General features: G+C 34.3%; 1 protein-coding gene across 1 annotated transcript; it reads right to left on the reverse strand.

Annotated features, from left to right (window-relative positions):
* Positions 1-101: 101 nt before the first annotated feature.
* LOC108992987 (U-box domain-containing protein 33-like) lies at positions 102-7,696 on the reverse strand. The gene is made up of 7 exons (XM_035685292.1): positions 7,178-7,696; positions 6,516-6,634; positions 5,873-5,982; positions 4,950-5,517; positions 3,583-4,131; positions 1,289-2,011; positions 102-563 (listed from the first exon to the last, which is right to left on the reverse strand). The coding sequence occupies exons 1-7, from the start codon at positions 7,464-7,466 to the stop codon at positions 381-383; spliced, it is 2,541 nt and encodes an 846-aa protein (XP_035541185.1). The 5' UTR covers positions 7,467-7,696; the 3' UTR covers positions 102-380.
* Positions 7,697-11,281: the final 3,585 nt, after the last annotated feature.

Raw genomic sequence — 11,281 nt, forward strand, 5'->3', positions numbered from 1 at the left:
TAAATTGTTGCTTTATTTCATCATTCAGGCTACCGCCTGTAACGTAAATTTCCTAGGATTTGCTTCCACTAATACTATCAGCTAAATATACACCTCAGAAATATTCATGAATTTATCTTTTGAGCTTAAAAGTTAGCCAACTCCACCATTAACCAACTGGCCTCATCTCCATACTCAACGCTTGAAGCTCTTCCAGCTACTCCACAATTTTGGTTGCTTTCATGATAGATTAAAAGAAAAATTAATGCAAAGTAAAACAACACCAATCAGCCCCCTCTTATTATGGTCAAGAAGGGGTGCATTTTAATGCACCACCACACATATTGACCAAAGATACACACATACATACATACAAAACATACATGTATACTAAAGGAACTCTACGATTTGCAAAGCCAATCCTGTATGGCAAGCCGTAAAGCATTGTTAGGAGTAAGATGCAAGTGACTTAATTTCAAATTGGTCATGGGAGAAGTTTCACGCCCATTTTCCAGCCATCCACGCAAGGCTTCCCCTTCGTATGTGAACCCATCTGCTGCCACCTGAGGGTCATGCATGATTTCCTGAAACCAACCCCATTACACATAAGTAAGCCACATGACGCATAATATGAATCAGGATAAGCATGAATGAAAGATCCAGATTTGTTTGATGTGAACAAATCATAGTAGGTGATACTTTTCATTTCAGTTACATCTTCACCTAAGGGCTATGGTGAAAGAGTTTATGTTTGATCTCCATGAAAGTTACAGGATTCAAATGTATCTTTTCTAAGAGGAAAGAGTATCTCCACCCTCGTGAAATAATCACAAGTACCAGCATAAAGTAGCCAAGCAAAGCACAGCTTAGCTTTATTGAACCTTGGTTTAAGCCCAAGTTGAGCTTGAGCACCACCCAAACTCTAGAAGTTTTCTTGGGAGTTCAGGGTCTTTGCTTGGTCCAGATTTTGCAAAGGCACTTAGAATTACTCTGTTTGAAAAGCATCATAAGCGATTGAAGACAGATCTAGGGCTACACTGTGACTCAAATTTGGGCAAGCTGAGCCACAGTACATTTAGCAATGAAGCTTTGAGTTTCGGCTTTCTCTTTCCATCATAAAAGAGGAATAAAGGTGAGCTCACGGGCGAGAGAGTCATATTTAGTTGGGGTCCCAGCTTGACCACAACTTGCTTTTAGGCTAGCAAGCTTTACTTATTGGCTCTTCAACCCCTAAAATAATTTGATCCATCACTAACTACCATTTGGTCCTCTTCCTCAACTCAGGTTATACACGAGAAGCATCACTCACCTGAAGGATAGGGCACAAGAAGAAAGATGGCACTGGTCGCTCTTCTGAGATGTGCAACTGCTCCAGTTCCCTCACCAGAGAAGGTGTTAAATCTGGTCTCTCTCTACTGCTCAGTTGACAGCATTGCAGCCCCAGGTCTGCTAATCGCCTTGCTACAAATGCAGGCCATTCTCCAGCTGATGAATCCAAAATTGATGTCAATTTTCCACATGAAACTGCCTTACGCAGCTCAGCTGCCAGCCCGACTGGTGGTCTTCCTGTGAGTAACTGCAGAATGATCAGACCAAAGGAGTAAGTGTCAGACTTGGGTGTCAGCACTCCAATTCTCTGAAACTCTGGATCTGTATAGGTAAAGGCACCCTTTGGCTCCGTGCTCCGGCGGAAACTGGGGCAGTAAAGGTTCTCCTCAGTTACCAGCCTGCAAATCCCAAATTCACTAATCTTGCAGCTTAGATCGGTACCTAGAAGTATGTTTCCAGGTTTCAGATCACCGTGGACAATCATTTCAGGTTTAGATGAGTGCAAGAAGCAAAGGGCACTACAGATTTCAGCAATGATACGAATTCGGCTCTTCCACATCAAGGGAGAAATATTGCTTTTTCTATAAAGGTGATCTTGAAGGCTCCCATTAGGCAAGTACTCATATACAAGGGACCAGGCCTCTGGGCATACACCAAGCAAAGTCACCAGATGAGGATGCTGTAGCTTACCAAGAACTTGAACCTATATGCACAAAAAAAGTTGGTCAGAAACATGGAAGGTAAAGTATCCTAGACATTGAAGCAAGAAAGATAATAGTATCTTCTGATTGCTAAATCTTGTAATAGTTTTTTCTTCAATGGGAAACTATACGTCACAACTTGAAATATCAGATAGATAAAAGAAACTGCTCAGAAGTTTCTGTAGGATACTTGGCCACAGTGTAACCTGTTAGCCCATTAGTACTACGATGAAGGGGTAGTTGCTCACCCGACGTGATTGTATGAGATCACAGTTCACCCGACACAATCGTCTTGGGTGAACAAGAAATGTGGATAGGGTGCGAGTGAAATTCCTGCCAATGGATGAGATGTTCAGTCAGCTCCCCCTTTGTGGAGCCAAGATCCCCCCACGAGTGAACAGAAAGAGAGTAGGAAAGAGGCCCTAATGTGAAACTGAAGTTTCTTGGGCTGAAGTTCAGGGAAACATAAGATCTTGTATCTTATTCAACTCATCTGGACAATCAGAGAGCAAATATAAGGGTAGGTAATCCGGGAAAAACTTATAGGATAAGCCAATTATGGTACATTTAACAAGCCTGCAATGCTAGGCAGATAGAGTGCCCCGGAAGTGTTTTTTTTTTTTTTTTTTTTAATAAGTGATATAGGTACTCCATAAAATTGTTTATTGATAAATATAATCTATTATAAAGGCTCATACAGAGGTAAATAATTTTTGTTTTCAAATTGCCTGCAAAGAGAGGCTGGGAGCTACTACGCTATGGGATTAGATCAGCCATCCATAACAATTTTTCATCAAAATTTTTATTACCCAACATATAGCGCATCAGAACCAGCAGGTAGTAAACTCCACTCCTTTAATCAAGGGGGAGTTCTCAACAGAAAAAGCAAAATATGGGAGGTGCAACCTATTTCTGAACTGTCCAACAGAAATTTGGTAGTAAACATATGGATTAGAGCACCAAAACCCTATAACTAATAAGAAATTTGAGTGGCACTGTATTTGTTTGAGTTCAAATCAGTACTGAAGCTTCGATGGAAATTCAGAATAGCACATAAAAGCAGCTGAAAGCTTCAGGAGTATTCAAAAAAATACTTAACATATCACGATCTTTTAATATAAAATGTAGAAACATACCAAAGTTTAAAATGTGATTCAATACTGATTATAATTTGCTAAATCCAGTACAAAAAAAAGGCAAACAGTATTGGAACAAAATTCGTGTCTCAGTGCTAACTATTGGGGTTCTATACCTCACTTATAAATCTTCACAAAACTTGCTGGAAGAGTATAAATTTTATGCAGCTCCCCTAATTGAGGTTTTAATGGCTTAGAATGGTACTCAATATAGCTTGCGTAAAGTCCCTACAGGCTTGAACCAGAGAGGCAGGTCTTAAAAAAAACTACTAAACAACAAGCGCACGGGCACACACAAATAACAGCATGTATGTATTCCTGGTGGGAGGTTTGGATCAAATAACAACTAATAACTATGCCTTTTGCCTCTGTCTACAGGAGTGTCAATAAGTATTTTACTAGAGAGAGATGGAAAGAAGATTAAGGAGGTAGTTGACCTCTTGTTGAAACTCTGATGGTCCTTGCATGTTATGCGGATAGAACTTCCTTATGGAAACAGTTCTACCCAACATTTCCCCTTTGTAAACACAACCATATCCTCCCTGTCCAATCTTGAAACTCTCAGAAAAATTGCATGTAGCAGTTTGCAGATCTGATAATGAAACTTCAGCTAACTCGGGTAATCCTTCAACAAAACCAATGAACCCATCGCAGTTTGCAGCTCCAGCTTGTCCACGTCTCCACCGTTCAAGCCAGCGTAGGGCTTCCAATTTCTGTCGTCGGATCCTCTGCTTTTCCTGCCTAAGAGTTGCAATGGATGCCTGAATTAAATTTAGCTCACCAGCTGCTTCGTCACATCTACGGTTTGCTTCCTGTGCACGACTGTCTAAAAGAGCAACATTTCTCATGGTCTTCTGTATCTCTATGGTCACTTCTTCTCTTTCTTCCAAGAGCTTTTCTTGGTCCTGTAGTGTAGTAATCAATGCATCCTCAGCCTCCTTCCTGAGCTTAACTTCACGTGCATGGGCAGATTCATATACGTTCACCTGAGAAGGAAATAGAAAATTCTGAGATTGGGGAGATAACACACAAGATTTAGAACTCAATAATCCAGTATAATTTATAGTGTATATTTTCGAAATCATCATGTACATTTTAACAATGCAAAGAAAGTTTAATCCACATATGAGCTTATACTTCAAAAGAACAACTCAAAGATCACAATTGAAGTCCCTTTATATTATATAAACTGCAAGAATTTCTCCTTCCATGAAATGTCGGATCCCATCTACCACCGTCCTATACTAATCCAGGGTATTACAGTCTCCCTTCACTTAAATCTTTGACGTTCTCGTCAGGTCATTCTGTTGTAGGTGGTGCAGCTTAAATCTCACACTTCTAGCTATGATCGACTTAGATATGATTTGTAACAATCCAATGAAAGTCCAAGCCACATTTGGACTTATGCTCCAAAAGGATTAGTCAAGATCATGATTGGAGCTCCTTGGAATTATGAAGGACGTGAGGAAAGGTCAAGAAATGCCTCCCGTTGTATAGCTCATTGCAAGAATGTAAAACATGTACATATAATCTTTTGTTCACTACCTATCCTTTTCAAGTAATGCTTCAAAAGGTATAAAAGAAACTTAACACCTTATAATCATTTTTGCCAATGATAAGAAAATGAATATATTCAGAAGTTCACATCCTTATTAGGCATAACTTAATTCTCAGAATCTAAGATGCATAAACTATGTTGACCCAGAACCAATTCAGCCACAACCTAACTCCTAGTAGCCATGATTGTAAAGAACAAGTTCCTTAATTGAAGAATAGGAATCAAGCTCATGCAGCTCATGCTTACCTTGCTGATAGCTTCAACGGCTTCTAACTCCAGTTTTTTGCAGTTAATTATCTCTACAAGCACCTCATTCCTTGAAGCCTCGGCTTGTATCCTGGCTTCTGTTAGCTGACTATACAAGCCCTCTTCCTCAACCTTTGGTTCGGAAGTTGAAGACACCATTCTCTCAGCAGAATTATTTTCTAAACCAGTGCTTATAGTTGTTGGACAAAATGAATTCTGGAGATTGTGAGATGAATGAGATAAAGCGGCCAATGAATCCACTTTGACGTGTTTTGTTTCACCCTGAACCCAGTTACTGCTTTCAGTGAAGAGGGTACTTCTAGCAGAAACTGATCGAAGAGATTCTGGATGGATTGCATTATTCCTACTACAGTGAAATGACTTGGATCTCAAGGTTTCTTCAGTTGTAATCTCAGGTTTACTACAGGGAGGCAAAGGATTTGGGTTTTCAGAAGCTTCTCTTGTCCACACATGTTTCCCTTTGTAGATAAAATATATCTCACAGAATAAAGGGGCATTTTTAGCTGTATAATTTGCCTTGCTGGAGCTCTTTTTCACCTTCATGCAACTGTAAAAAGGATTAGCATTGCAGACCAAGATTTTTTCATATATATAGCAATTACAAAAAGGACTAAAGAAAGAACCGCAAACTAGCCAACCAAGGGCTGCTCTAACGAAAAGGACGGGGTGCAGATATTCCTGTGTGTACAGAAACATCGAGAAAACAGGAGTTCACCAGTAAATTTTGCTAAAGATGTACTGGTGAACTCAGACAGCATTGTTACAAAAATTAGATTTTGCTAAAGCATTGTTACAAAAATGATTTTTTTAAATCTAAAAAATAAACTTTGAATACCCTGAAAAGTCACTTATTAGAATATTAGCATATAGGATATAACGATTTCCACAGATGCACCACTTACTTTTCAGGCGCAGCCCCCATAACAAGCTTCCTAATGCCATGTCTGTTCACCAAATCTACAATTCCCTTCTGAACTTGGTCAGCTTCTATTGTAACAATGCTTGCTTTCACCTGTAAAGTAAGAGAGTGTATTGAGTGCAGCAAAAAATTATTCAAAAAGGAAAACATGTCTGGGGAAATGCACATTTCCCTAAAATTTTTGAAGTCACCAACTGTTGGGGAACAAAGGGCAAGAACTGACCAAGGGAAACGAGAAGGGTTACAAGGGAAAGACGGTAAATTATAGAGCTCTGATTTTCATTTTATGATAAATATTTGATATTACTTTGTAGTTTATTATTCTCTTCTACCAAAAGGAAAAACCATACTTGTCCCAAACCAGATGAGAAACCATGGTTAGAACACCGATCTCCTCAAACAGTAACATCAATAGCAAGAAGCACTTCATTTGACTCCAAGGAAACGCAAATAATTACCTAAAAACTGATTTTGCATCATATAGAAGAAGTTCTATGAGAGAACTCATAGTAGTACTACAAAGAAACGAGTTGGAACCCAAAAAAATCAGATAAAGAAGTTGATGGAACAGAATCGCATAAAATCAGTAGCTACAATAACAAAAAGCATAGGAGATAAAGAATTACCTTTTCTATACTGCAAATGCTCACGTAATATTCTACAAGCTTCATTGTCTGTGCCCATTCGTTTCTTCTATGTGCAGCCACTACTTCAGCGTTGGCTCGACTTGCCGGTAGTTTTCCTACTGCAAAATGTATTTGTGGAAAGCCCATTCAGGACACTAAGAAATTTAAGGAAAGTGAGAGAAATTGATGCGTTGAATCCCATATCTTCTCACAACTTGTGGAAAACATAAATCACTCAGTAAATATGCTAACAGTAAAAAAATTAAAAAAAAAAAATCAGCAAGTATACAAACAATATTCTATCCACGACAAAGTGCACATTAATTAATAATCCCACAAACACAACAGAAACTCAAAGGACATTTCTTATATCATGAAAACTAGTGCCTGCATATTGTTTTTATATTTTTTAAATAAAAACAAAAAAATTAAAAACATTTGCAATTTTTTTTCGACCCATATACCCAATAGTAAATATTAAACACAAAACAAACACACAGCACAACTGCACAAGAATTCCACTAATATTTCTTTAACAAAAAAGGAAATCAATTAGCAAGCACAAGAATTCACGTCAAAATCTGTATATCCCAGGAAAAAAATAACAGAACCCCTTTAATGGATAACAATCAGCACTCATGACAGAGGGGATAGAGACTCACAGAGAGTGGGGATCGCATGAGAAGGTTGATGAACGTGAAGAATACAAATTTCTCGGTTCCGAAACCGCTTGAAAGACCATTGAAGCAGAGCCACAGCTCGGTCGACGGACTTTCCGACCGCCAAGTGTACTTTCTCATCTCCAGCTTCCTCCACTATCTCAGGCAGACGAGATCGGGAGCTCACCTCCGGGTGAAACCCGAACCGATAACTCGGCGGGGACGAGAGCCCGTGAAATTGATCACCGGGTAAGGAGTGGTGAGGAGGGTGCGATGGCTGCAAGAGCTTCATTCTTGCCGGAGGGCCCGGCAAAAGGGAGAGAGAGATGTGGATTCTTTGGCAGATATTGGCCGAGTATTCGTTTCGTTGGTCTTCTCAAGTGGCCTTGACTTTTACAGTGACTTGAAAACGTTAGAGAGAGAGAGAGAGAGAGAGAGAGGCAGCTGAAAGTGTGGAAGATTGAGATACGTTGGAATATATTTTGCAGGTTTCGTTCTTTTTACCTTCGCTAATCCATGAGATTGCTATGAAGTGTAGTAGCATTGGTTTCTTTAATCTTCAACATTACATTTTTTGAAGATTACTTTTGTATACCCAGAAAAATCTATATTATGCATCTTTAAATTAAATAATAATAAAATATTATTATTTTTTATTTTTTTTAAAATTATTTTTTTATATATTTTACCTTTAATATCATGTGTTTAAAAATATTAATTTTATATATCTAAATATTACTAATTTTATATATTAAAATGACTAATTTTATTAATAAATATTAATATGTACTAAAAAAATATTTTGTATCATTAACTTAATACAAATTTCATATATCAAAATTATTTTAATATAAATTCTATAAAATTGATTTTAATAAGTAAGAGAGAGAAAAAATATTAAAAATAATATTTAGAGAATAAATAATACTTTTTTAAACTTGAAAAAGTATTATTTATAATTATATAAATATATATAAATCAATATAGATAAATTTAAAAATATATTATATAAATATAAAGAAAAAAATAAAGATGAAGTCATTACTAGTGGAGGTGGCCGTAGACTTTTGTTAGACTTGGTAAGAGACACAGACACGCACTCTTGTCTCCTTCCTTCCTCTTTCTTTTTTCTTTTAAAAAGTTGTAAAACTTTATTTATTATTTTATTTATTCTCTTAAAACCTAAATTATTCAATTATTTAGCTATTATAACAATATCTATTATTTTTTTTACAGAATCTAAACTAAACTCAAGATTCAAACTCAATATCCTCGTAAAGAGGGATAAATCCCAAAAGATCAAGTAGTTAAAATAAAAAATAAAAAATTATTACAATATATTTTTTAATTTTATTATTATTTTAAGATTTGAAAAATATTAAATTATTTATTTTATTTTATATAAAAATTTAAAATAATCGTAATGATAAGATGTGATGAGATATATCGTGAAAACAAATGAAACCACATGAAAAAAAATATAAAGCATCCTTTAAAATTAATTGTTAAGATTTCTTAAAAGGTAGATTCTATAGAAACTAATTTTTCTCTCATAAAATTCTCTTTTTATTTTTTTTTTCTCTCAAAAATTATTATTTTTTTTAAATTATGAATATTTTAAGATAGGAGGACGCCATCGAAGATGACTTTAATATGTACGTGATCCACACTACTCACTGGAAATTGGATGGCTCGAATCGGGTTTAAGCCATAGTTTAGATCTCACCCCTTAGGAAATTCAATAAATCTTGAGTTAATACAAATAATTTAAGGTGAATACATATCCAGATTCGAAGTCAAGCTACTTAGTAGGGTAACATGACCGTGATCACTGAGTCAGTCACCACCCTCGGTAGTTATAAGCTATTCTTAGATCTAGCTTAGTTCCTGCCACATACCATTGGCTTTATTTTAGGGAGGAAGTGATAAATTATGTTCTACTAGGGATGGGGAAAAAACACACAAATAAACTAATTGGTACGAGGAAATTCAAAGTATTTGGAGGTAGTTAAGTGGAATATTAATATTTCTGACATGCATCTAATTACATTAATCTATATCTTAATTGGACGAACCTAAACAAAAGATAGATGATGTTGAATTGGGTTCGTTTGTTTTCACAACTCTTCTGAACTTATCTCATTTAATTATTATAATTTTTTTAAATTTTTACATAAAATAAAATAAATAATTCAATTTTTTCAAATCTCAAAACATGAAAAGTTAGGATAGAGCGTTAACTCGTTCCCTGAGAATTAATTAGAAGAATAAAGACCTTTTGAAGTTAGGGTAGAAAAGTTAGAAATTAAAACTCAAGAAGTAATATTATTATTATTATTGTGTGTGAATCAATAAATTGGTTTGAAAAATCTTGATTTTTGGGACATTGAAATTTGATCAATGGTTTGTAATATCTTCCTAGAGGAGACTACATTTTAGAGGAAATCCAAAATACATGCAGCATGATAGAAAGCGATAGCTACCAATAAACGCTTTGAAATTAGGGCAAGTTTGAGGGTTGGAATGAGACATAAAATTTTTATTTCATCTCATTATTACACATTTTTTAAATTCTCATATAAAATATAATAAACAATTCAATTTTTTCAAATCTCAATTCAACTTTTTCAAATCTCAATACAATAATAATACTAAAACATAATATTTTAAATACTAAAACAAAATATAAAATTCTCATCTCACCCCCAAACCTACCCTAAAGTTACCCCTTTCGAGACTGCAATCCATTGTACAATGCACGCAACTTAAATGATATATATTATATATATATAATAAATATTAAGTATAAGTCTTAAATGTACAAAATTTACGATTAATTTTTTATAAAAAATAAACTGTGTAAAAATATATATATTTTACATTTTTTCATAATATAATTTAATTTTTTATAAAAGATATGTGCGAGATTTTTGCATTTAAGAATCGTATATATTTTTACTATATATATGTTATTTTTAATAAAAAAAAAAAAGAAATTAGTGAATCCTAGTTAAAAAGTCAACAAAAGAATGACAAAAGCCGTTCAAAGTTCAAACTCCTGAAAATCCAAAAAAAAAAACCTTGCGAAGTCGCAAAGGAAAGCAACAACGACCAGACAATTGAAATTTGTGTTTACTAAAATGAAGAAAGATGAAAATGAAGGGTTTCTAATTCTATCCACGTCAAGTGATATACCCATAATTAATTACTCAGCATCATCAGGTTCACAGATTTATTATAGGAAAAAAAAAATAAGCCAGAGAACAATAAAATATATATATATATATATATATTTGTCCATAAAAATTAAATAAAAAAGGAAGAATATATGTCATCTTCCAACTAATAAATATTTTACACCATGTACTATTATAAACAATCATAATTGACATATATTACACCCTCAAATCACTAAAACTTGGAGTGTGCACTCTTTTTAAAATCCAAATCTTAAAATCATTTATAAAAGAAAAATTATAGTTATACTTATGAGTGCGTAAGTACTGTATAATCACTTTAAAAAAAATAAAAAATTACAGGATTCACATTAAAAAAACTAATTCTTTAATAGTAGATCTCACTCTTTTTCAAAAAGACTCTATGACTTTTACTTATTTTTATAACTATATGTAGCATTACTCATTTAAAAATCACACTAATGTTTAGTATTATTAGTTGGAAAATGATAGTATGACTATCAAATATGTCCACTCATATATTTTTATTTTATTTTTCTGAATGGTTAAGGAAGTAACTATTAATAAATTTATATATTTTTTATTTTTTTAATGGTTAAAAATGTTTAAAAAATGCTTAAAGAAAAATAAAAATAAAAAACTCATTTATACTAGTATGGGCATTTGGTACTCACCCTATCATTTGTATATGACACTAGTGTGATATACTATCACTAATTAGCCCTTGATAAGAAGTACGTACGTACTACTACCATGCTATTACTATTAGGGTCTTAAAAATAATAAAAAATTAAAAAAATATATAAAGTGTAGAGTGTTAAAAAATTGTAAAGATTTTTTATATATTATTGGCCATCGCTAATAATTAGCGTTTTTCACCCGAAAGGTGCGGATAACGTGTTTGTAAAAA

This window comes from Juglans regia, chromosome 14, assembly GCF_001411555.2.
Source record: "Juglans regia cultivar Chandler chromosome 14, Walnut 2.0, whole genome shotgun sequence".
Classification (NCBI taxonomy): Eukaryota; Viridiplantae; Streptophyta; class Magnoliopsida; order Fagales; family Juglandaceae; genus Juglans; species Juglans regia.

Bases quoted from the DNA above. Each gene is read 5' to 3' on its own strand.
- LOC108992987 (XM_035685292.1), bottom strand. From the start codon at position 7,466: ATGAAGCTCTTGCAGCCATCGCACCCTCCTCACCACTCCTTACCCGGT. The intron at 5,983-6,515 runs GTAATTCTTTAT...CTTACTTTACAG, and splicing joins GCATTTGCAGTATAGAAAAG to GTGAAAGCAAGCATTGTTAC. The intron at 2,012-3,582 runs GTCAACTACCTC...TTGTGCATATAG, and splicing joins CATCAGAGTTTCAACAAGAG to GTTCAAGTTCTTGGTAAGCT.